The 27,701-nt window shown below is 31.4% G+C and overlaps 1 protein-coding gene and 1 long non-coding RNA gene across 2 annotated transcripts; both read left to right on the forward strand.

Moving 5' to 3' along the window:
• Nucleotides 1–765: 765 nt before the first annotated feature.
• LOC134262693 (uncharacterized) lies at nt 766–6,068 on the forward strand. The gene is made up of 5 exons (XM_062745063.1): nt 766–911; nt 1,477–1,524; nt 2,742–2,830; nt 4,988–5,117; nt 5,805–6,068. The coding sequence occupies exons 1-5, from the start codon at nt 851–853 to the stop codon at nt 5,906–5,908; spliced, it is 432 nt and encodes a 143-aa protein (XP_062601047.1). The 5' UTR covers nt 766–850; the 3' UTR covers nt 5,909–6,068.
• Nucleotides 6,069–20,801: 14,733 nt separating this feature from the next.
• Nucleotides 20,802–23,374, forward strand: LOC134262694 (uncharacterized). The gene is made up of 3 exons (XR_009991068.1): nt 20,802–20,893; nt 22,377–22,507; nt 23,281–23,374. It is a non-coding gene; the product is annotated as an uncharacterized LOC134262694 (long non-coding RNA).
• The last annotated feature ends 4,327 nt before the right edge of the window (nt 23,375–27,701 follow it).

The raw sequence follows: 27,701 nt of genomic DNA on the forward strand, positions 1-27,701 counted from the left end.
TGAACAGTCAGGCACATGTATTAGTGAGTTTCGAACTATTTTTAAGTATTGATAATAAAAGACGATGTAATGATGCATGCACAGCAATAAGATGAATTTAATGTTTCAGTATAAAATCTGTTACTGTTGCTTTGCACAGCAGAAATAAATGTACTATATTACTCGCATTTATATATGCTGTGAATACAATCGATATTAAAAGAAAGTTTGTTTTGATGCCCAAATTTGTCATTTATGAATAAGATTTACAGCTTATTTCCAAGGAATGTCTGATTTTACTATGCAAACTTTTGATATGATATTTCCACATCTTTTTTATATCTAAAATATTTGCTTAAAGTATTTTTGCAAATATTTTACAATACATCAGAGTTATTTTTCCCTAATTAAAACAAAAAAACCGTAATAACTATATTTTCCAAGAAAGCCTTAATTTGCTTCAAAAATACTATTTTTTTTAGATAGCATTAAATTCACAAATTGGCACAATTAAAGGGAGGTAAGATTTTCACTATTTGATTCTTTTTCCGTTTAAATATTTGGTCGTCACACATAACACAAGGTATTTCAACCATGACGGTCTTACAAAAAGTTTGACGATATCTTATGTTTTTTAGTTTTTATTCAATATTAATCTAATAATGATAACTTGATATTTTTCAACAAAAATAGTTCACGTTCACTGAAATCATGCATATTTACCTAGACCCATTCGTTTTGCCGTGTTTAAATTGACAGATAAGATTGTTTACATCACCTGTATATTTTTCATACGATTAGTCATCTAGTACAGGTATGTGTAGATTTAATGGAAATTTTCACGAGAAATAAGACATGAAGAAAAGATCTTATGGACAAATGGCGGATATTTCTTGTTGTGTGTTATGACTTGATCCTCTTGGTCAGAGCAGGTTTGTATTATAATAGTAATATTACTCGTAGATCGACATGTTTCAGTTCTAGCCTATCTAGATCTAATCAAATATAAAGGTCATTTCACTTCTCCATTGTATACTTTGCGTTCTACGGCATACGGTCAAGGAATTTAAATTTACTAAGGAAAAAGGAACTGAAAGTAAAATTAAAAGTTTTTTTCATCCTTATCTGCTAGATTGTTGTTATTAATTGTTTACGTTTGTATATACAGAGGAGCTTGAAAATAACCAATCCCTCTTTTCCCGAAGTTGTCATTAAATCTATGTTTTTTTAATTGCCAAAAATAACTCTCTTCTGTATTGTACAAAGCTGTTTTATGTGTACGCTTGACAAAAAATGCCTTGAAAATACTTCGTTGCACTGATTTTTTAAAAAATTTAATTGTTAATATTCTTCTTAATAGCTTTGCTAATAGACCTAGCAATTCAGTTTTTCGATAATATGATTTATACTTAAATTTATACTTAAAAAAAATCATATAAGTAAATTGTATGCATATAATTATATATATACTTATGTTTCTTATTTATATTAATCTAGACACGATAAGCACACCTGACACGTGTCAACAAGATTCAGATAAAACGGGTACGTAAATGTTTGCTACTAATCTTCATGTACGTTTTCTACCGGAACACCCTATGTACATGTATTTATACGTAAATTTAAGTTTGTTTTAAATTGCGCATCGGTTCTTAGAATAAGCATTTGTAGGAATTATAGCTGATTATCTAGAGGGCTAAGGGACGAGTATGAAGACAACTATAACAAAGACTCATTAGAGTTACCCTTCTTCTCAAAGTACACGTACACGTCGATAAATTAAAATTCATCACTTTTTGTGATCACAAAATTACGATCCATTATTCTAACAATTCCTCATTAGTATGCTGTGAAACACTTATTTTTGGGGGGTTTAATTTTGTTGTTTTCGAGGTGTGGAGAGACCCACAAATTCATGTCCATCACGAAATGTAAATTTACATATGCACAACTACTAAACAATTCTTCATCTACGAAATCAAATCCCCTCTTACCAATATTTTTTCCTCAAACCATGAAATTTTTACCCCACGAAAATATATGATTTTACAGTATATCAATATGAAGTTTGGTACTATAACCTTGAAAAGTGCAAATATGTTAAAGTTCCTTGGTTTTTAAGATCATTGTTTCATATTTTTTCTGATAAAATAGATTCATTGAGAAGTTTACGACAGCCTTGCATTTGACCGGTACTTGGTGATAGTAAATAGACTCATATACTGATCTAGTCCTGTCGATTTTGATGAGAGAGTTTTGAAAAGACCTGTCATATCAACTGAAACTTGTTTATAAAAACGGACACTCAGGTGATGCCTTACTTTATCTTATGTCATGATTTGATTAACTCTGACAAGGAAGTCTGCAAAACAATATGACTAGGCCAAAAACCTAACTCTTTATTCCAGCTTGCTAACCTTAGAGGTCATGATTTGAACAAATCTCTTTTTTTTTCATTTATACGTATATTAGCTGTCCCATGCCGAAAGGACCCTTGTTCGATTATTTCATAATAAAGAGAATCGGACTTTGCTATTAAACTTTTTTTTAAACAAATGGGACTTTTGATTGTAGATTTCATGTACATATGGTGTTTATAATATATGTATATAATACAACAAGAAAACGAATTCATTTACATTATAAAGTCGATATAGCTATTCACAGGCGCTTACAAATTTAAAACATCCACATATTTCAAAATAAATACTTACTTGGGCCTTACCTGTAAATTAGAACCTTTTTTGTTCTTTTATTCGCAGATTACTCGAAATGGGAAGTTTGGAATCTAGTCATCTATATTCTAATAGGAGGAGTTGTATTTTTCGCATTCTGTTGCTGCTTTTGCGCAGTAAGTATGCTGTAAAAATAATGATTGACTGCTATAAAAATATGATCTACCTTGCAGAATTAAGGTAGGACACAATAGATAGGCCAAATTTTTCCTCAAATTCAATTTTTCTGAAACTTTGGTATCTTTTTCTAGGATACAGTATCTCTCTTTGTAGATGATATGAAAGAAATTCAACCACACATTTTTTGCCCACATTGTCTGAAATAATGCCTATCAGACCCCTGTAAGAAGATTGTGAAATCAGACATTCGACTTGAGAATTAGCCTTATTTTATAATTATCAATTGATCAATTGCAAATTTGTGTAATAATTTTAATAAAGATAACTTTTTTGTTACTTTAAATCAGTAAGTCATATCGATACTGGGAAATTTGAGCAAAAACATTAAGTAAAAATAGAACATACATAGCGTCGGAATTGAAAATTCACATGTTAATATCCGACAGTTTAAGTTTTCTTAAGAAAAAATGTGTAATTCATTTTTTTTTTACAAAAAATCAACAGAATGATTCAAATGGATCTTAGAATAAAATGTGTAAAAATAAAGAAAATTGAATCGGTGGTTTCAGATGTTTTGGCGATTTATTAAAAAATTTCAATGGCAAAAAAACTAAAAGATTCAGTAGATGACGTCACAATATTTGATCTTTGACCTCTTGATATGACCTTGACCTTTGTAGTACATAAAGAATGGAGACTCCTTATATATGTGTCCAAATATCAGCCCTCTACTATTTATGGAACAAAAGTTACACTGCATTTTATAACAGACTGTTACATGCTTGTTTATTGCACTTAGATAGCGTAAACACATTCCAAAATGTAAGCTCCCAAGTGACCAATATATAGGATTCTCTGATTTTTTCACAAAATATGACGCAAACATGATGAAACTTAATATTTTTCTTACAGGGATCATTCATTGTTGTCAATATAGTATTATTATTCTTTTTTTCTCTAGTACTTTTTAAGAAATGAGTTAAAATATAATCGACAGGTGTTTTGTCCTACCTTAAGAAAATGAAAAAAGACAATTCTTAAAACATGGAAAATATCAGTTCTCAGTCTTCTCAAAATATATACGTATAGTTACATATAAGTTGATTAATATTGCAATTTACTATTTGAAAACTTTTTAGTTATTCAATGCATTTGTTAAGCTGCATATGCATATACATATATCGCTAAATTGCAAGAAACGTATGCTGTAAATCATTTATGTTCCTTTATTTTCCAGTCAAAAACAAATAAGATCATGTAGAAGTGTCATTTATTAACGTGAATGACGCAAGACATAAAATGCATTTTTAAAAAAAATGGGGGGTCAGAAGAAAAATGACTCAAATAAAGAGTTTTACACATTAAGAAAAATATTGCACAATTTGACACCCAGCACAATAATAGAATTGTAAAATGATGTCCATAGGAAAAGAGGGGGTCACTCAGACTGAAATAAGAATTCCAACCCTTTAGTCTTTCACTAGGTACAGTTACTGTATAAATCTATTTTAAGTTGACCCCCTTAAAAACATAACATTTAAAAACATTTAAAAATTGCCCTAAACTGCTGCCTGCCATCAAAAAATATACATTATCACTGATTAAAGACAACAAACATTGATTTATTCATATATGTATATAGAAATTTTCTTTATAGTCCGGATGAGAACCGAGCTCATTGTTAATGAATTAAATTGTTATCCAAAGATTTCTGCGTTTTTTTTAATTTTCCGACAGCGCCAGAGAGGGGATAAAAATTAACATAACGACTTGGATAAAGCTATATCTTTTCCATAATATTGGAGATTTTTATAGCGTTTATTAGCATTAAAGTTCAATGTATTTAATTTGAATTTAGATTTATATAGAATCTTAATCTGTATCAGTTCCTGTAGATCCAAATCTGGTATGAAAACTTAAATATTGACGTGAGACATGTCACATACTTATGCTAAAACCTGAATTGTAATTGCAAAAACATGAAATAAATACAATATATATTACAGTGTATTTTCCTGTTTTTTTATTTCAATGTGTTTGTTTATATTTTAACCACTACCTCTACCGTTTTAATCATTTTATTAAAAAATAAAATATGGATGTCCGTTTTAGTTTCTTAATCAAATTGTAATAGGACTTTTCTACTCTTTTAGCATTTCGTTAACTGGAAAAGGCGGAAACAATCTTCAGAAAGTCCCGCGACACCAGACGTCTGGAACATTGAGTCAAGCATAGGAAATCACTCCTTTAATGGACACATAAACCCGGCCTTCTCATCATCAGGTAATAAAATACAATTATTCCCCTCTCTCCCAATAATCTATATGGCTTGATATTTTCTTTGAAATATATTCTATAATTATTGTCCAAAGCAAAGGATATTAAAATGTTTGGAATTAACAAGGTATCAGAGAATTTGTAATCACTATGGAACAAAAATGAGAAAATGATGTGCATGATAAACTCGCTATGGACGCGCTTATTTGTGTTGCTTATTACTATAGAAGTACGAATTATTTTTAATTCCATATGGTCCATATCTAAACATATTCCATCAAAACCTTACGTTAATCTTAGCTAACGTTGTTTACTTTAGCATTAAAGATGTGTTCTCAGTGGCTTTCAAAGAAAATGTAAAATAAAATTTAATAGTGTTTGCCAATATCCAAGTAATATTTATAACTTGGAGTGTAAAATTTGCAAATATTCATTAGAAAGTGAATAATAAAGAGCTCTTAAGATTTGCTAACACTTTGGCAAAGTAATTTTTTTAAAAAAAAAAAAAAAAAAAAAAAAAAAAAAAAAAAGACTCAAGTAGAGAAAGCCATAAATATAACATATATTCCTTATAAAATTTCCACTTACCAGAAGATATATGCATGTGCTATCAGCAGTTTCATCCACGTTTTAAAGCAAACCTGTAGAATAATCCTTCATACAAAGAGTGATAACTTTTAAATATAATTTCAGATACCATTAACAGGAGCCAAGTTCCATCCGCACCATTGTATACAGCTATTGATTTGCCACCATCTTACGAATCTGTCATGGAACAAATTAACAAACAGAATTAAAAAAGACAGAAATTGTCAATCGACCATGTCGAAGATTGAAAAGTGTCCGAATATTGATTGAAGACTGATCGAATAATAATCACTTCACTGCTCAGTTAGTTGTATTTTCAAATGTACATGTATGCTATGTGTTATTCGTATAATATTTTATATAATTGTAAATATGATTTTTTTAAATAAATTTCCTTAAAAAATATTCTGTAAACATATTGTGTAAGCATAAATGAAATATAAATGGAATGGAAAGAACGAACAGTATTCAAGCTCAAAAACTATTAAACAATACAAAATGCCGTATTGCAGGTTATTGTAGCGGGATGGTAATTTTGCCTTGTTTTACCGTTTGATGATATCCTGCTAAAATATTAATCACTAAAATATTCAGTACCTTTTCTTGTGTTCACTAGCAAATTCCTGAAGCTATCTCATTGATCAAGCAAAACACCAAAGTATTAGAAGGAGCAAAACAAACACGGGCCTCCAAAACATCAGAGGTCGGATCAGGTGCCATGGAGAAGTGAGCATCCCCTCCAGACCGGTCACACCCGCCGTGTGCTCCTTGTCATGATCGGGAAATTTCGGAAAATGCTGTTGTCAGTTCAGTGTTTCAGTTCAATTCAGTGACGTTAAGCAAGACTGTTGATATTTTTGTTTCATCTAATTGTTTGTCAATAAATTACTTTCTTTAAAAAATTGAACATATTTAGAGCATGATGTTATGTATCGAATCAACCGAGAGATATAAATTGCATATGCAGGTGATGAACGTGTTTTGCTGCATAAATAAGGGAAGGTGACGATTGAAAAGTTTAAGTCCTCACGTTTTTCATATAGCTTCGTTGTTAGATTTCCATTAACGTTTTTTTCAAATAAGATATCCAAATATGAAATAGATGTGTCAGACACTGTGGTATCTATAATCTCAAGGCAATGCTCTTTTTGGACAATTAGAAACTTTTTTACTTTACATGAATATTTCTATTTATATTCCAAAACAACAGAAAATAAAAATTTGAAATTAGATTTTATGAATAATCAGTACTTGCTTCAGAGATATATTAATACCCTTGTTGTGCAGTGTATTTACATTTTCTGATAGGAGTGTGTAGATATCGGAGTCACGTCGTTTGTGTATACAATCAGTGTACCTGTCAATGTGTGTCACATAACAACAGAGGTATTTGATTATGAAATAAATTTGGAGAAGGAGAAAAGAAAACAAATGAATTTACTGAGTTCCGCTCTTTTGGTTCTTTTTGATTTTATCATATTCACCAAAGCAGGTTTGTTGATTAACATTTAATAGATTTTTGACCAGCATCACGTAATACTTTTCTGTCAAGTCATGTTACAGTAATCACATATAATAACTACGCAGTTTGTTTGTTCTTTAAACTGCATACTGAGTTCAAATCAGATGGCACGTTAATTGGTAAGCACCTTGGAAGGTGTCTAACTATTTGTTTTTTGTCTGTCCTTTGCAGCCCAAAAATTTTGAGACTTTGAATCTAAAAATCTGATATTCTGTAAGTAGTCTCTTTTATGATTAATTACCAATTAACAAAACACGTTTTGCAGGTTATTATTACCTTTGTAAATACCACTAAGTATAACCTATGTCATTTAAGGACGTACTTTTTCTTATTTACTCAGTTTCGTTTTTGTAATTTACGAGTATTATGTACGAAATGTTATCACGTTACTTTGACTGGACTTGTCGTACATGGGTTCATTAATTGCCTTTACTACCTATGATTTCAGTATAACCTATTTAAGAATCATCATTACGTTTCAAACCTGTATCATGTTTGAAAATAACTAAAGTCTTTCATTATTGTAATAAACTGATATAATTATGTTAACTTGTACATTATTACGTAAAAATATTTCGTTCATTTTTTTTATGGATTTTGTGAAAAAAAATGACAAATATAATTGCTCTAAATGATTTTACAAGAACTCCTTACAAATGTAATATGCTCATAACATCCTCAATGGCTATGTTAACATAATTATTTCAATATCTTAATATGAGGTCAATGAAATACTTTAAACTTACAGCAGATCTATTTTTGTATTCACATGAAAGAGAATTTGTGCAAAATCATATACTAGTATGTAAAAAGAAAAAAGAAACACTTGCTGTAGGTTTCAACTCGACATTTAGATATATCGACGACGTACTGTTAATTACAATAGTATTTTCCAATCCTATGTCGATGAGATATATCCTAGTGAGCTTGAGATAAAAGATACCACAGAGTCTGACACATCTGTTTTCTACTTAGATTTTTTTCTTGAAAAAGACATAAATAGGCTTTGCCTGCTGCCCAATCCCATTCACTTATGTGAATAAAATTTTGTATAAATAAATAAATGGTAACTAAAAAACAAGCTCTATGATAAACGTGATGACTTTAACTTTTCTACCCTCAACTTCCCGTACTAATCCAGCAATATACCTTCATCACCTGCATACGGAGTTAAAATATCTCAGTTTATTTCGATACGAAAAAAAGCATGTTTTACGTATGAACAATTTCCAAAACGAGGTAAATTATTTACAAACAACTTCATGAAAGAAGAATATCAGCAGTCTCGTTTAAAGTCATCGTTTTATAAGTTCTATGGTCGATACAATGACCTTGTCAGCAAATACAATTTATCATTGAGTCAAATACTGACTGACTTTTTTTTCATTTTAATTGTTATTCCATTATTTACACACTGAATTGACGACGGATTTTCCCGTTATTTCCCGATCACTACTAGGATCATACGGCGGGTATGATCAGTCGGCAGGGGACGCTCACTCCTCCATGGCACCTCATCCGACCTCCGTTTTGGAGCTTTTTTTACGAACTGTAAACTATAGTTAACAAGTTGAACGTTTACTTAATCTATATTTTACATCTGTAAACCATAGTTAACGCGATAATCTATGTTTCAGAACTGTAAACTATACTTAACACTGAAAACAATCATTTGCGGTTGCAAAACATAGATTATCTAATAAATACAGTTTCAAATTTGTAAACTATGGTTTACAACTCTTAATCTGATGAATATAGTTTAACAACTCTTACATTTAGTTTTACAGATGAAAAATATAGTCAACAAATTGTTAACTATAGTTTACGGTTTGTAAACTATAGTTTACAGTTGATAAATCTAGTTTATCAATTGTGAAATAGGTTTAGCTCATTTTTGTGAATGTGGCGTGCCATACTTATAGGTTGTAACAATTATCAAAACACACTTTGCAAGAGCTGAGCACAATTTAACAATAGATGCAAGTTCCCATCTAGGGTGTCCATATAAGGAACCCGACATAAATATAATAACCCGATATTGGTCGTTCATATCTAACTAGGAAGTGTAGAAATATGCCCTTGCAGTTCAACTGTCTAAATATTTATACAGCGGCGGATCCAAGAATTTCAAAACAATAAAACTGGGAAGTTATGATAATTGCCCCCAGTGGGTCCAAGACAAAGCTTTGTTGGGGATTCAGAGACAACGCCCATGGAAACTGAGAACTCTATAACAAATTAGAGGTATTTTCCTGTTGGTTTTAAGATAATACAAAATTAAAAATCAAATGGGGGAGGAGCACACGCCCGGCGCTGGATCCGCCTTTGAAATAAATAAAACAAATAAACAAAACACATGTAAATATAAAGCTAGTGATGGTATTTATAAACTAGTAATACGGTAAATATGGTCGAGATACGTTCGTTCGTTGCGTGTTTGGTGTTCTCTATTACAGTTTTTATCTTTATTTTTTACGGAGGAACTTAAGGAAATCAAATATTATAAAATACATTATATATATTTTTTAAACTTTAAAAAAAAATTGAATCAATATAAATTATTATAAGCATATTAAAAGCCATTTTTAATGATGTAGAACAATTAATTACACAAATTTTAATCGGATTTAAGCCCCGGTATGTAAAACTAGATCGATTTCAAGGAAACAGAAATATGAATGTACATATACAACAATAGAAAGACGTCTCGGTTAAAAAAAGCTGCATTAATTATCACGACAAATATAAAAAAATAACCTGATATACATTGTTCGCAAAATTCCTTGAGAAATATTATCAATTTTCCATACATAAAGTTATTGATTAATAGATAAGTAATTTATCGACTTAGTATTACAATGTATACTGAAATACAGATCGGCTGTATTCGATATGGACATATGAAGTCACCAAAAGATCTTTATATTAGTAAAGAGTGCAATTATTTTTTTTTTCAGAAAAATGCAATTGCCTGGATAAGAGCGAATGCTTTTCTAAATTGACCAACGGTGATTGGGATTTTTTGAAAGATTATTGTTTTGGGGGATGTGAGCCTGGTTGGAAAGGATTAAATTGTGGTATGTATTCTGTGTCTTTCTCTTTTCTTTTCTTCTTTTCGTCCCGTGGTGATTCGGGTTAGAATAGGTCCTCAGTACCCCCTTGCTTGTCGTAAAAGGCGACTAAATGGGGCGGTCCTTCGGATGAGACCGTATAAACCGAGGCCCCGTGTCACAGCAGGTGTAGCACGATAAAGATTCCCTCCCTGCTCAAAGGCCGTAAGTGCCGAGCATAGGCCTAAATTTGCAGCCCTTCACCGGCAATGGTGACGTCTCCATATCAGTGAAATATTCTGGAGAGGGACGTTAAACAGTATACAATCAATCAATCAATCTCTCTTCTTTCCCTCTCTCTCTCTCTCTCTCTCTAGCATTTTCTAGACATTTGTGATAAACTTTCATTATGATATATTAGAACAACCGAAAAGTCGGATTTTTGTTAAAACGACAAAACAATGTTTTAGGAGATTTAAGTAATAATTCTAAAGCATTTTATTCATGTCTTTTTTCCCCGCATGTGCATAGCTTTAATATATTTAATTCATCTCTTTGTTGCATATTTTTGATGTATCTTGTCCATTTTAGATCGTATCCAAAATACTCCATGCCATTGTTCCAGTAAACTTGACTGTCAGTTATCTCAATGTACAAGTTGTGAACACGGGTGGTATGGCTTGCGTTGTGGTAAGATTCTAACCAGACATATAAAAGAACTAAAAAAAGCAAAATGGCTTTATTCACAGAATCAAATTGTTGGATTATGTAATAAATGGGTATTTTTTTTGTAGTTTTATAATTAAATTAGGTTTCTGATTTCATTTTCAACGAAAAGTTTTGTATTATAGATTATCAATAAGTTAATAAGCCATTCAGAAATTATAATTCAACTAAAACAGTTCTGCCACACCTGCTTCATACTTAAAAAGAACTACGAACTATCTACTGATTTCCGCCTACATTTTGCACCAATTTAATTCAATTTTAATGGCAATTTGGTCATAAAATCTTTGTTTAATACAAAGAACAGTTCAATGGTAATTGATTGATCAATTTAATTTCAGGGCTAGTTAGTAAATTATAATTTATTCCAGCTCTTGAAAAAAAAGGGGGTAGACGATATTTTCTACTGATATCGAACTTTCAAACATCATCATATTTTGATGTAGTCTTAAATATGATAAAATGTATATTATATCTTTTCTTATGTCTTATGCAAATAAATAAAACACCTATAAATAAATAGAATACAACTATTTAGTTGTAAATCGTTTTGCAATTGGTGAAAAATAAGTATTTTTGTCGTTTTTTGTTTATATATATATATATATAGATAAATATATAAACCCCCCTCCCGGTGAAACATAAAAAAGCTTTGGCATAAAGAGCAAAGTTCACATTGGTCCAATTTTGGCCCTGTTAATTTCTGAAAAATCAGAACTACTCAGTTTTAGTTGAAAATATGTTAAATTTCACTTGGACCCCTGGTGACTTCATATCATATAAAAATGACGTATTTTTTCTCTTGTCCATGTATTATGACGTCATGAATTTCGTCATTTTCCTCAAATCTTCAAAATTTCTTTGAAAATGACCAATTTTTTTTTATTTTGCGTAGCCCCAACGCTCTGATCTAAAATTTCTAATTATAAAATGAAAGACCTCTTTCAGAAAATTCTAATCCATGGAAAAATATTTGGATCGCGGGGTAATTTCCCCAATTTTCTTTAAAAATCAAGAACATTGTAGTTTCACACAGCCTGAGTTTCCAAACTTGGACTCTCAGGGGATTTCTTTTATAGGAAATGAAAGCAGTAACTCTCTACTTTATGTTGATGTTTGAAATGGGATAGGACTTGGTCGGTTAATTGGTATATTGACAGCGCCATTTTATGGAGTTAGTGAACCTACCTCTTTGTAAAATGACAGTTTATATTGCTTGTAAAAATGAATATTTGTTTTACGGTTGGATGATTTTAAAATATTTTCCGTTTTCCGTTGACTTCTATAGTAAAAAAAAAAACAAGTTTTACCAAAATCATAGAGTTATCCCAAATAATTAAGTTTAATGAAAATCCATACAAATATCTAATAAGACGTTAACATCATTCTCTGTTAGCAACAAAAAATCTTGAAACGACATGTCTCGGATTTTGATGAAATTTTCACCATAGGTGTGTCTTGGTACAAAACTAGTAAATATGGTGTCGGAAGTTCCACACGTGCACTCGGTTGTCATGGAGAAGGATCCATTAAATTAGGACATTTTTAGCCCCTTTTTACTAAATGAAAACATGAAAATGGAGGAAATGTAAATGAATATTTATCGGTATCTAATACACTATAACAAAAATCATTGGACTATATGATAACATGAACTTTTAAGGTACACAGGGCATTTATTCTAGAAATATTCCTCCTGAAAGAAAAAGGCCATGCAATCTGATATGGTTTCTTAAAATTTGAAAAATGGGGAAATTGGCATTTTTTGAGATCTTTAGACTTAATAAGAAAAATTGTCCGCTTAAAATTTCCAAATCTTATGTGTGTTATTATACTTGAGATTAAGTAGTGTCATCTCATGAAAAAATATTGGTGGGCTTTTGATCCTATTTTTAGTAACGTATCTATAAATAGATATATTTTAGAAAAATGTGAAAAATCAAATTTTGGCAAAGTTTTAAATGTCATTGCTGCATAATTAGGAAGTATATTGTAAAATTTGAGATTTTAATGACAAGAACTGGACAACACTAGCTGGTGTGGTTGAGGGGGATTCCCATTTCTGTTTTTAGCATCAGGTGGCTAAATATAGAAATGTCTCTGAATATTAGGGAAAATGGCTGTTTTGTGGTAATTGGAAGCTTCATAGAAAGAGTTTTAACAAATATAAAGATTTCTACAACATGCCTTCAAAATGAACACATATTTTTACAACAATTAATACAATATCGGGGATGTACTCTTGTTTCTTTTTATAGCAACAATGGTCTAAAAATAGATTCCCGGAAAATTAAGAAAATGTAGGTTATTGCACTTTTTCAGACACTTCTTAAATGTCATTGCTGTATAATTAGGAAGTATATTGTAAAATTTGAGATGTTAATGAGAATAGCTGGACACCACTAGTAGTGTGGACAATAGTTGAGGAGATTCCAATTTCCATTTTTAGTATCAAGTGCCTAAATATAGATATTTCTCGGAATATTAGGAAAAATGGCGCTTTTATGCTAATTGGAAGCTAAATAGAAAACGCCATAACAAATACAAAGCTTTCTACAATATGGCTTCAAAATGAACACATGTTTGTATAATAATTGCTACAATATTGAGGATGGATTTTTGTTTCTTTTTATAGCAACAATGGTCTAAAAATAGATTCCTGGAATAATCGATAAAATGTAAATTATTGCACATTTTTAGATGTCATTGCTGCATAACTAGGAGGTATATTGTATAATTTGAGATGTTAATGACAGTAGCTGGACACTACTAGCTAGTGTGGACAAAAGTTGAGGGGATTCCAATGTCTATTTTTAGTATCAAGTACCTAAATATGGATATGTTTCTGAATATTAGGAAAAATTGCAGTTTTATGCTAACTGGAACTTCATAGAAAAAGTCTTACAAATGAAAAGCTCTCTACAATATGCCTTAAAAATGAACATATGTTTATATGTACAACAATTGATACAATATTGAGAATAGACTTTTGTTTCTTTTTATAGCAACAATGGTTCTAAAAATGATTTACTCGAAAAATCGAGAAAATGTAGGTTATTGCACCTTTTCAGACAATGTTGGAAAGAAAAAATACAGACTGTTATAGACGATGTATGTCTGACAAATACTTCCAAACTATTTAGTGAAATGCACACTATGTGAACGGGGTTCCCTTTTCTATTTATAGCACATCCGCCCATATATAGAAACATCTTAGCATATGAAGAAAAATGACAATTTCCCATTAAAGGAGCTTCACTGATAAAAGTATTTACGAAATATACTGCTGTATACAATATGTTATGAACAAGAACATCTGGGCAATTAATATTTGACACATTATTGAAGATGGACTCTCTTTTACTTTTATAGCAACAGTTGTCTAAAAATAGATTCATTCGGGTTTTAGGAAAATATAGATTTTGCACTGTTTTAGACATTATGGATAGACATTTTGAGTACTCTTTATTAGAAACAAAATTTGACTGTCAAGCATGAGAAAGAAATGATTAAATTTGAAATTTCTCGAGGGAACTCCCATTTCTATTTTTAGCACAAGAAACCTTTGATTCGTCTTAATACATGAGCTAATATATAAAAAGGACACGATAGGATAAGACACTTTTTGGTCCTGAATTTGGATGTCTTCCAGAATGTTGCAAAAGTTTATCCATAAAAACCTCTTATCACCCTTGCCATTAAATGAGCATTGAATTTAACATGTTTAAGTTTTGAAATACACAGAGGTAACAAAGAAGTCATAAATAAGCCGATTTTCGAAATTTCTCATTTTTTATGCAAATTTTCATCACTTTTTTAAAGCACATTTTGTTTCGGAAAACACAGAGCAAAAGTATGGCAAGCCCTTTTACTATTTATTCGTGAAATAAAAATTTTCTTTTAATAAGAGAGATATCTCTCTAACATAGAGAGATATCTCTTTAGTTTATAGAGATATCTCTTTATCTAAAAGAGATATCTTTATACCTTAGAGAGATATCTCTTTAAACAAAAGAGATATCTCTTTTTGTAAGAGAGATATCTCTTTTACTTAGAGAGATATCTTTATAAGCTAGAGAGATATCTCTTTAAGCGAGAGAGATATCTCTTCAAGTTAGAGAGATATCTCTTTAACAAGGTTAGAAGAGATATCTTTCTTAGTTAGAGAGATATCTCTTTAGATTTTTAAAAAGAGATATCTATATGAGCTTAAGAGATATCTCTTTTAATGAAAGAGATATCTATTTTCCAGTGATACTTAGAATAGAATAATTAATTCTCCACCTTAAAACGAAAGTGAAACAGGAAGTAAAGTCTCTGGAATAGTTTCTATGTTATAAGAAAAAAAGACTGAGCAAGGAATTACCCTGAATAATACATGTACTGTGTAGACAAAAATGCTATAGATCCCTTACATGAAACAACAAATAATAATGGCAACTTCGTTGATAAAAATGCGTAAAGTTTAATATTCACGAAAACGAAAGTAAGCATATGCAATGGACCGAATTTTCTCAGCTTATGAAATAATAAACTATACTTCCGTCAATAAAAAGTTTACTTCTGGTAAAGGGAGAAGTCATTTGGAATGGAATTTAAATAAAAAATATGCATAGAGATATCTCTTTGCGACAAAGAGATATCTCTTACAGTGAAAGAGATATCTCTTTTAGACACTTTTGAAAGATATCTCTTTCACTTTAAGAGCTATCTCTTAAGATAAACTAAAAGAGATATCTCTTTTACTTTAAGAGATATTTCTTTGTCCTTGAGAGATATCTCCAAAAGTAAAAGAAATATCTCTCTAGGTGAAAGAGATATCTCTTTAACGTTTATAGATATCTCTTTTCACGAAAGAGATATCTCTCAAGGAGAAAAAAGATATCTGTCCAAGTGGAAGAGATATCTCTCTAAGTATCAGAGATATCTCTCTAAGTATCAGAGATATCTCTCTAAGTTTAAGAGATATCTCTTTCTCATAGAGATATCTCTTTAAGTTGAGAGATATCTCTATTTTTAAAGAGATATCTCTCTAAAATGAGAGATATCTCTGTAATTATAAGTTAAATTTTATTTTCCGAATAAATAGCAAAAGGGCTTGCCATACAAAAGCTTGAATATCTATCAAATTTACACATTTTATACACCGGTATCAGATGCAGATTTTGTGTAAAAATCTCAGAGAGACAAAGTTGTGCTCTATGTTTTCCGAAGAGATAAGTATCTCAAATTTGACGAAATTGCACCAGAACTGGGAAAATTTAGGAAAATGTCCTACTTCTGCATCCTATTGTAATTGTAAGCATTGAATGCAAATAAGTGCTGGTTTTAATTAAAGCAAGCACCATTTTAAGTTCTTAATTACAAACTATTACAATTTTACGAGTGTTCTGATTTTTTCATCAAATACATGAAATAAGGAACCAGATGTGGCTGTTACTTTATCTTGTCCATTTTCGTATAAAGGAAGCTTCATTTAATTTTTTTTACAAACATATTGCTATCTACAATATATAACAGGAACAAGTGTTTGGACAACACTTTACATATCATTGAATATAGGCTCATGATTCTTTTATTTTACCAACAATTGTCTAGAAATTGATTTTGTTTTATGTAAATTTTCACTATTTGAGATATCATTGATTGAAAATTTGTAGACTAAGCGAATGGTGAAAACGGAATGGAATATAGTGATAAAAAATAATATTCAAGCTCAAAGTCCATTTAGACAATGCAAATTGGGGGCAGAGCAAACATAGACCTCCCAAAACATCAGCGGTGGGATCAAGTATCATGTAGGAATGAGAATTCCCTGCCGACTAGTCACATCCGCCGTGTGCTCCTTGTCATGAAATAACCCGGAAAAATCCGTAGACAATTCTGCGTGTAAATAATGGCCTAACAATTTGTATAAAAAAGTCAGTCAGCATTTGACTTAATTATAATGATAAGTTGTATTTGCCGACAAGGTCATTGTATCGACCATTTGACTTGTGAAATGATAACTTCAAATAAGACTGAACATATGCTTGTTTCATCATCTTGTTTGTCAATTGTTTGCCTCGTTTTAAAAAAAATATTAAAGGTAGAACATGTTCTTGCATATCGAATTGTAAAATAAAAACCCCATATGCAGGTGATAAGTGTATGTACATGTATATTGCTATATAAGTATTGGAAGTTGACAATTGAAAATTTGCAGTCATCATGTGTATAATAAAGTTTTCCTAGTAAAATAATCATGTGACTGACAAGTATATGTACTAGTTTCCATTAACTGACAAGCATGAAAATGATTTTCAGTTCTACTTATATTTGAGATATGCGAGATCAACGAGGATTTCCAGTTCTATTTATAGAAACAAAATTATACAAGAGGCCAGAGGGCTTCAACAGTCATCTGAGAATAACCCTATATGTGGACACTGTTTTCTAAAGGAAAATCACCCTTGAAATGGGCCATTTTGAGGCTTTTTCTGTTGAAAATAGAGAAATGCTTCTTATTAATGACGTCATATTTGCAGAATGGTAATTCTTCATGCCATATTCTTTCCTGATTTATCACAGTCATATACTAAACTAATATTTAAGCCAGTTCAAAAACTTGTTGATGTCATTACATTTTTAGGGCGCAATAAAGCTAAAACCATACTTTTTTCTTTGACAAAAAATGAAAAAATGGTTCTTGAAATATGGTGAATATAAAAATATATGCAGACCACAGAAACTGCCATAGAATACGCTCTTTGGGTCTTTGTCTCAAAAAATCAAAAATCTTTGGACAAAATAAACTTGTAGATGAAAATACATGAATACATGTACATTGCTCAGAGACAAGAATTAAGACAATCAGGAATTACTTAACAGAACAATTGAGAAGATTTTTAAAGGGTTTTTTTTTCTATAAATGGACTAAATATTTATATTTAGGCACTTGATACTAAAAATAGAAATGGGAATCCAACTATTGTCCAAACTAGCTAGTGGTGTCCAGTTACTGTCATTGCTATCTCAAATTTTACAATATACTTCCTAATTATGCAGCTTTGACATCTACAAAGTGCCTGAAAAGTGCAAAAATCTACATTTTCTCGATTATTCCAGGAATCTATTTTTAGACCATTGTTGCTTTAAAAAGAAACAAGAGTACATCCTCAATATTTTAGCAATTATTATAAAAACATGTGTTCATTTTGAAGGCATGTTGTAGAAAGCTTTATATTTGTTAAGATGCTTTCTTTTAAGCTTCCAATTAGCATAAAATTGCCATTTTTCCTAATATTCAGGGACATATCTATATTTAGCCACCTGATGCTAAAAGTAAAAATGGGAATCCCCCTCAACCATTGTCCACACCAGCTAGTGTTATCCAGTTCTTGTCATTAAAATCTCATTTAAACTTCCTAATTATGCAGCAATGACAATTAAAACTCTGCCAAAATTTGATTTTTCACATTTTCTAAAAAATATCTATTTATAGATACATGTTACTAAAAATAGGATCAAAAGCCCACCAATATTTTTTCATGAGATGACACTACTTAATCTCATGTATGATAACAGACATGAGATTTGGAAATTTTAAGCGGACAATTTTACTTATTAAACCTTAAAGATCTCAAAAAATGCCAATTTCCCCATTTTTCAATTTTTCAGAAACCATGTCAGTTTTCATGACCTCTTTCTTTTAGGAGGAATATTTCTAGAATAAACGATTATATGCCCTGTGAACCTTAAAATTTCATGTTATCATATGATCCAACGATTTTTGTTAGAGTGTATTAGATACCGATAAATATTCATTTACATTTCCTCCATTTTCATGTTTTCATTTAGTCAAAAGGGGCCAAAAATGGCCAAATTCAATGGATCCGTCTCCATGGCAACCGAGTGCACGTGTGGAACTTCCGACACCATATTAACTAGTTTTGTACCAAGACACACCTATGGTGAAAATTTCATCAAAATCCGAGACATGTCGTTTCCAAGCCCTATAGTAAATTTGTTGATGCTTACAGAGAATTCGTTTTAAAAGTTATTAGAATATGCTAACTTTTCAAAATTGATTTGGAGGTAGGCGAGAGAAGAATACTATTGTTCGCACTTCTTTCAAAAAGTAAAAAGAAGTCCTCAGCCAGACAGCCCGTTCATAAGAAGGAGCACACGGCGGGTGTGACCGGTCAGCAGGGGATGCTCACTCCTCCATGACACCTGATCCCACCTCTGATGTTTTGGAGGTCCGTGTTTACTATGCTCCTATTTTGTATTGTTTTATGGACTTTGATATTGAATACTGTTCATTTTCTCATATCCTTCTTTCACTGACTTACGACGACAACTGCCAACTGTAACTAATATTCCGACTGCAGGACAAACAAAATGAAATCAGATCGCCAATGTCAAGTTTCCTTACTTATGTACAGGGAATGTTATACCTACCGCTATCACCTGCATAATGTGTTAATGTGTCATAACTAACATGCTTATCAAGAGTATGCTCTCAGTAAGATTGATTTTAAAACTGAGGCAGGCTACTCCCAAATTCATTTTAGGAATTCAATCAATCTCGTCCAAAGCCAACAATTTGTTAATTTAATGGCCATTATTATGATTTTATTAGCAACTATAACCCATCACTATGACTTTTTCTTGGTTGATCAAGTCAAGAATTATATTGCACAAATTGTTTGATCTTTGCTGTTCTGTATTTGACTACAGGATGCTCACTGTACTTTATAACTCAAACAGAATTACAGTAAGTGTGACGGGTATCAACAGGGGATGCTCACTCCTCCTAGGCACCTGAACCCACCTCTTGAATTGTTTATAACCTTTTTACGGATTTATATATATTTTTTTTTTATGAGAACCATCCCTTGTTCGTTTTTAAAACCACTAGAATTCACTAGAATTGTACATAGTAGCTAACTAATCTCTCTTTTTGAAAATAATACTTTAGGTTTTGATGTTGAAATTAAATACGCATTCAATAATAATGTTTAAGCAAAATGATTTTGCAATTCAGTTATACAATATCTTTAAAAGTCGCCAATTACTTTTGTTTCCTTTCTGGTCCTTTACTTTTTATTATTTCTATTCTGTACGTAGATAAGAAAAGAACATACACTATAGACAGAAACACTGGAAATTCACGTAAGTATAATGAACTCTCTTCAAGTGATATTCTTAATTTCTGTATATGTGCATTAATAGCATAAGGATGGTCATTATACTCCCGCTTGAAAAGCAGGGGGTATATTTTAATCGGGATGTCTGTACGTCTATCTGAACGTAGTTCGTTCACGCTTTGTGGTACCCATTTTTATTTTTAACTCCTCTTATACAACTAATTGAAATTTAATTAAACTTTACAGATTCTTGCTACATGGTGCCATTGTGCACCTTTTATTTTACTTTTTGATTTGACACTTTTTAGTGTCTCCCAGAGCAAAACATACATTATGCCACTGTAACAATATGGGAGGCAGGGGCTATCATTGAGTGAGACTAGTGCTATTTGTACCTCTAGTTTCCTTTGATAAAGATAATATTGATTCCTACTATGTAAATTAAAAATAGTTCGGGTAAAACAGTATACAAAACAAATTATGATTGTATTCAGACTGGTATTGGTTTATCATAAGAATAAGAAATATTGTAATTTGTCTCAATACACGTTTTCGCTACAATGTATTAAACCAACCGACTGATAAATTTGTTATTTTGAAAGCTTTTATATTAGTCTAAGTTTTAATTATTTTCTTCATCTATTATTTAATTGTTTAACTAGATGATCACGATTCTCAGTGGAATTCGTGGGATGTTTTTGGATACGCCCTGATAGGAATAGTGATATTTATTATAGTTTGTTGCTGCCTTTGCACAGGAGTAAAGTAAGTATTTGACGTAACAGAAAAAATACTTTTATTACAAAAAGAGTTCCTTTCCTCATAAGGAAAAAATTGAAGGCTAACTTTGACGAAAGTAAATTTTATACACCTTTTTAATTTTTTTTCATCAAAAATGATTTTGTCATTTTCCCCATTGAATATATAATTAAATTATTGTCGTACCCGAATTCTATCCAAGATTTAGAAAATTAAATACAAAATGAAGTATACCTTGTAAGGGTTCAACAATTGTAGTCATTAATTTAAGGGGACCGACTGGGGTTTTATTGTGTGAAAACTACGTGAGAAAAATTCTTTATTTCCATACTATATATAACTTACATATAGACTTCAGTGTACATGTCAAGTTTGAGGAAAATCTACCGTCAAGGGTTTTTTTAGGAGACAGTCTCAAAATACAGGTAAATTTACCATAGGGTTATATCACAGGCCTTGAGATCATTAAGAAAAAAAATTGAGGTGTAAAGTAAAAATATCTTTTTTTTATACACACAATTTTTTTGAAGCGATCCAAAGGCCTGTGGGTTATATAGGAAAGTGACAATTTTTCGCACTTTAAAGCAAGTTATACAAATACTACAATTGGCTTTATACTAAAACCATCATATATGATGAATAATACTATATTGCACATTATATGTAAAAAACAAAAAATTATACCGTATTGTTTCCAGAGGGGATAAAATCTCAAAAAAAAAAAAACAAAACTAACAAATGTTCTAGTTTTTACAGAGTACTATGAGATATGACAAATACAAAGGATTTATACAAAAAAAATAATAAAAATGATGAAGATATTATCAATTTTTTACGTTTTAAATTTTAAGAGCATATATTGATTACTTTTTTCTTTTATAACATTTTTATTGCCCCTTCTTTAAAAGTTTATCGTTATCTTAACGTCATAAATACATCATTACGACGTCAATCTACATATCAGTTGAAAAATCGTTTTTAAAAATCAGTGTTATAAATTTGAAAAATTTGAAACTAATTTTTTCAACCTGTAGTTTATTAATTTTGTTAAATTTTTTTAACTGAGTGAAAAAAATGCTTTTAAAAAGTAAATAAGCTTCATTTTACAATGGCGTAATATTGCGCAGTGGAAACCCCATTCGGACCCTTTAAGACTTTTTATACCCTTTTATTTACAAAAAAGGAAGAAACTAGTGCAAACATGTAGGGGTTCTATAGTACTTGAAAAAAATCAACACGCATATTAACTTGATAGAATTATTTGGGAAATATTTTGACCCATTTTACCTCCTCAAATATCGTTTTATAATTTCCAAAGATGTAGGTCTTGAAAACAAATTACAATTATCATCATATTAAAGTTGCAATATTTAAATTTGTATCCATTGGACCAAAAAGAGATTGGGAACAAACATTACAAATGAGTTTCATTTTTGAAGGTTATATTATGAAAAGTATTTGAATTTATCTTGAGATTTCCTTTAACAAGATATAAGAATCGACAAGAAACATCCCAGACACCAGCTACTCGTAGAGATCCTATGTGGAGCACGGAGTCAAGTGGTGGTAGTCAAACTTACAACCTCAATAGGAACATAGCATACTCAGTCTCTGATACAGGTAAGGTTACGCTGGTGCTAATGAGTTCACTTAAAGCTGAATACGATTCGTAAAAAGAATGTGTCCGCCATTTTCGATCGGACTCTCGCTATATCTGAGGACCCCTTTATAAAGGGCCTGACTTAGTCAATCTTCAATGAATCGGTCGACACCGGTGTAGACGGATGCACATGTATATGTATGCTATACAGCACTTGGTAGCGAAAAAATGACTGTAATACATCTAATGCTGGAAAGTAAAATACCATAGATACATGCAACAGTTGTACAGGTCAGTGCAGTATACAAACAAAATAAAAAGTAAACAAAGGTAATGCAATATATCCAGCACAAACATAAGAAACCATTTTACGCCGATACCCCTGACAAGAAAGCTGGTGTAACAAATGCAATGCGAAGAGTACACCCTTGTGTTGATAAGCAGGTAAGCAGGTAAATAATAATAATATAGAAAATGACCTGCAGAGTGTATGCTTATTTACGAGTCATGATCAGCTTTAAGTTGGATATAGTGTTAAACTATGATATGAAGTTCCAAAGGGAAAGGTTACATAAGAAACTTAGAAAAAAGGAGTCTGTTATTCATAAATTATTCCACGTTTCCAACTATCGTTGATGTCCCTGGCATACCCGATGCAACTTACTAAATAATGGTTCGTTATATATCTTCAAGACTCTCTTAAAGAGAATAAACCTGTAAAATTATATTCAGTTTGAAATATTACCTAAATAATTGAACAGAAAGTATTGGTTTTTAAAATCGTCTTTTCCAGATATGATGCACAGCCACAATGTTCAATCTTCCCCATTTGATCCTCATTCTGGAAGTGCACCATTTTCCGAACCACCGCCATCGTACGAATCTATAATGTCTAGGGATAACATTGGTATTCCCAAAGCCTGCAATATACAGAAGTCATCAGATAATCAGTAGATTGTGAAATACTCAGGGTATACAAATTGTTCAACAATGAATAGCGTTTGAAATTGACATATTGTTAAAAGAAAAATTATGTTTGAACAACAAGGTGCATGTATTCGTTTTGATTAAATCAATAGTAAGGAGCTAAACTAGAGACTGATGCAGTGAATTGGAGTATGCATCCATTTCATATATTGATCTCATAGACTTTTTATTAAAGAATACATGTTTATGTTTATACAAAATTTCTACCAGTCAATAAATCTAAAATAACAAATGCTTTTTAGTTTTGTTTTTGATTGAGATGTTTTAGTGTAATGCAGATAATATAAAAACAAAAAGGTTAAACATGAACTTCTTAAAAATTATCTCCTTGCCAATCTTTCCACGTGAATATGCATGTCATTTCCTTGAAATGTCATAAACATCAATTATCATTTGATAAATTAAACATTTTCGATTTTCCCCATCATATTTCTTTAATTTGCAAAATAGGAACAGTGTTTCCCGAAAAAAGGTTCAATTTAAATTTTATTCAGATGAAAAGCTTCACCCTCTTTCAAGGGGACATGATTAAGAAATGTGACATATGTAGGTGTATTTATGTAAAATATTCCCATGAAACATTTGGCAAAAAAGAAAGAATTGTTAATTATAACTGCTTATAGATCTTAGTCCGCAAGAGACAACACGGTAGGACATATAACAGTGCCCAGTATGAACTTTGTACGACATTACACCACAACAATTTGTCAAAATATTCTAATTAAATCTCTAAAAAATACAGTTACATTCAAACTACATGTAACATTGTTTATAAATATGTTGTCCACTGATGGAAGGGAAATTGTGAGTTGTTGATCTTCGTCCATGAGACAGCAATGGATTTGTAGTTCTAAGCTGTTGGTATAAAACAGACTAAAATATGCAAGCAACATGATGGGAAGACGCCTGTATATACAATAATGCTAAAACATGGTTTGAAGACACTAGGGATTACCAAGCGATATACAAAGATTGAAATATGGTAATGGTTTGCTTGATAATGATGAAGGAATACTACTGATGATTGCTGCTGACCGACAAGTGAATGAAGTAGGATAGATGCTAGTGATGGATTCTGGTGTTGCTTCCGTGTGTGTCAAGAATACAGTAGGTCCACAGCTGGAAAAGAGGACAAACTTTACCTTAATTCCAGGACTGGTAAGGACTTTTTCTGATAATTTTTCAGATAGCAATAGGCCCTGGAAATCTTTTGTTGATACAACATCAATAATGGTTTTCCAGATAAAGAACTGTATAAGAAAAGGTAATATTATTATTTTTTGGTCTGTGCATCATGAATTCTTTTCATCATACCCTTTACTTTTTTCTCAGAGATGCTGTCATTTTGTTCAGAAAATCCCATATGATTTGTCTGTGCTGCCACAATTCTTTACCAGAAAATCCTGAATTTGCCTTTGGATCAAGTCAGATTGGTTTCCAGGGAATCCCATCAGAAATGCAGAAGATTTTTTGGTTATTATTACAATTGATGGCTGAAAAATTGCCGACTCGACGTTAAACAATATTCTATCAATCAATCAACAATTGTTGGTTGTTGAATCACCCGACCATTTAAATTTGATCCCCGCAAAAATGCAAAGAATATTTTGATGATTTTTTTAATTAATGTTTTTCTCAGTTCATATATCGACTGGTAGCTTTTAAACAAATAGCCCATGGGCCATAAAGATCACCGAATCGCCTTGCTAACTGTGTACCCTTATATAAACAAGATGCATATAGACACCACAATGCTGATCTAACTAAAGTCAAATTTTGATCTAGCGGATTCTCGTCCAAAGATTTATTCACTCTATATTCCTTTGTACGGATTTGATCAACTACTGTGGTTCTAGCCAATTCCATGGGTTTTTTTTTTTTGCAATTGACTCTATATACATGTATTTAAAAAAAAAACTTGCACAAAACTTTGCTTGTCTACTATGGTCCCGGCCTTTCTTTCGGGTCAGGATTTAAACAAATCAAAATCTATTCTATCCGAGGATGGTTCTACATTAGCATGACTTATCATAAAGGATATGGAGATAACGAACAATATTCAATATCAAAGTCCATAAAACCATACAAAACAGGAGCAGAGCAAACACGGACCTCCAAAACATCAGAGGTGGGATCAGGTACCATCATACTGTTTTTATTCACGAAAAATCTTTGTTTTTATCCTTTGTACCTCAATGTAAAAATAAATTGACTACATGCCCATTGTAGTGCCTTCGGACCATGTTGGTCATATTTGAGCGAACTAGAATCTAATCTATATGAAGAGTCTTCCATATAAATATGACTAATTTTTTTCCATGCCCCAGTAATAGACGATTCGGAGTTCATAGTTTCTTGAGAAGAGGATTTTAAAGGAGTCTTATAGTTTTCTATTATTCATATATATTTCTGTGTAAATTTTGATCACCCATAGCGTACCACTGGGGATCATGATTTGAAAAAACCTACATCTAAACTTTGTAACGAAGCATACGTTTCAACTTTTCTGCATGGTCCAGTTGTTCTTAAGAAAATGATTTTTTTAAATGACATAATACTTAACTTAATCGTCATCATTTAACCTTGAAGAGCCAATTGCACTTCATTTGAACAAACCGAATCCCTTTTATCTAATCATATTTTGTTTGATATCATACATACTGTTTCCCTTGAAAATGTTACGTTGCGTCCCTCTCTAGCAAAATGTCCAAAAACGGCTGGGTATGTCTCAAATTCTTGCTGGGATCGGAAACACAAGCTAAAATTTAAAAGATACTGACGTCATATTTATTTGTTCTGAATTTTATGGCGTGAAAAAGGAGATGTTGAATTACATATATTAAAAGCTAAGAATACAAAGGAGCAATGAGTAAATTCACCGCCATAGATAGGTACATACAAATAGACAATCACTGACAAGCAAGCTTTTTATATGAAAGGTTCGTTCTTTAAAGTTAAGAAAATGCAAATGAAAAGTAGGTACATCGTCGTAAGTACGTTTTATTTTTAAATTTTATAATCTACCAAATTGATTTAAATTTGTATCAGTTCATGCAGATCTAAATCAGCTATGGAAGCTGATATATGAAGTCATGAATGTCGCATATGCTAAAACTTGAATGTAAATGTGTACACATGTAATAAATACTATATTTAGCGTATGTTCATGCGTTTTTTGTTTGTTTGTTTTTTTTTTGTCAGTGTGGTAGTTCATATCTTAACCGCTATCCTTAGCTTTTTAAATCTTACATTAAAAATAATAAAATATGGATGAACGTTTTTAGTTTCTTAGTAAAATTCTTAAAGGATTTTTCTCTTTTTTCAGCCTATCGTTAACTGGACAAGGCGAAAACAATCATCAGAAAGGCCCGCGACACCAGGCGTCTGGAACACTGAGTCAAGCATAGGAAATCACTCCTTTAATGACACATAAACCTGGCCTTTTTATCATCAGGTAATAAAAATGCAATTATTCCCCTCTCTCCCAGTGATTTATACGGCTGAATAGTTCCTAGAAAATATCATTAATTATTGTCAGAAGCAAAGCATATATGATAATGTTCGGTGTTAACACTGTATCAGAGAATTTATAATATAGAGTGAAGCAAAAATGATAAAATGATGTTCGTCTTAAACTCTTTTGAAAGTGGATGCACTTATTTGTCTTTCTATTCACCATACACGAGTAGGAATTATTTTAGACATCGGGGGATACACCGCTGATTTGTAACTATAATTTATTTTCCACCGACCCCCCCCCCCCCCCCCCCCCCCCCGATTCGCCAAATGGCCTCAGTCACCGCCCGGTTACTATAGATGTTCCGCCGGCAACCACGCAATTTTATTTAAAAAAAACGCATTGGTTTCTCATTGTATACCCCATCGCTAGATAATGAGACTGATGCTTTCGGCATGTTGACGATTGAAAAGTTTGTTATCACGTCTATCATAGAGCTTGGTTGTTAGGTTACCATTAACGCCTGTTTCAACTTAAATATCCAATAGATGTGTCACATTTTTTGGTATCTCTTATCTCATTTTAACCTGAATGCATTTTAACGACATAAGAATGGAAAATCCGTCGTTGATATATCTTAGTGTCGAGTTGAAGGCCACAGCAAGTGTTTTCGTCTTTTCATGTGTAAGATTTTGGATATATTCTGCTTCATATAAATACGGAAATAAATATGCTAATAACGGGGCGCATTTAACACCATGGGAATTCTA

Source organism: Saccostrea cucullata, unplaced genomic scaffold (assembly GCF_032062105.1).
Source record: "Saccostrea cucullata isolate Sc308-1 unplaced genomic scaffold, CSIRO_AGI_Scuc_v1 ctg1620, whole genome shotgun sequence".
Classification (NCBI taxonomy): domain Eukaryota; kingdom Metazoa; phylum Mollusca; class Bivalvia; order Ostreida; family Ostreidae; genus Saccostrea; species Saccostrea cuccullata.

Coding starts and splice junctions, on each gene's coding strand:
- LOC134262693 (XM_062745063.1), top strand. CDS start 851: ATGGACAAATGGCGGATATTTCTTGTTGTGTGTTATGACTTGATCCTC. Junction 1,525..2,741: donor ACAAGATTCAGATAAAACGG/GTACGTAAATGT, acceptor TTTTATTCGCAG/ATTACTCGAAATGGGAAGTT. Junction 2,831..4,987: donor TCTGTTGCTGCTTTTGCGCA/GTAAGTATGCTG, acceptor CTACTCTTTTAG/CATTTCGTTAACTGGAAAAG.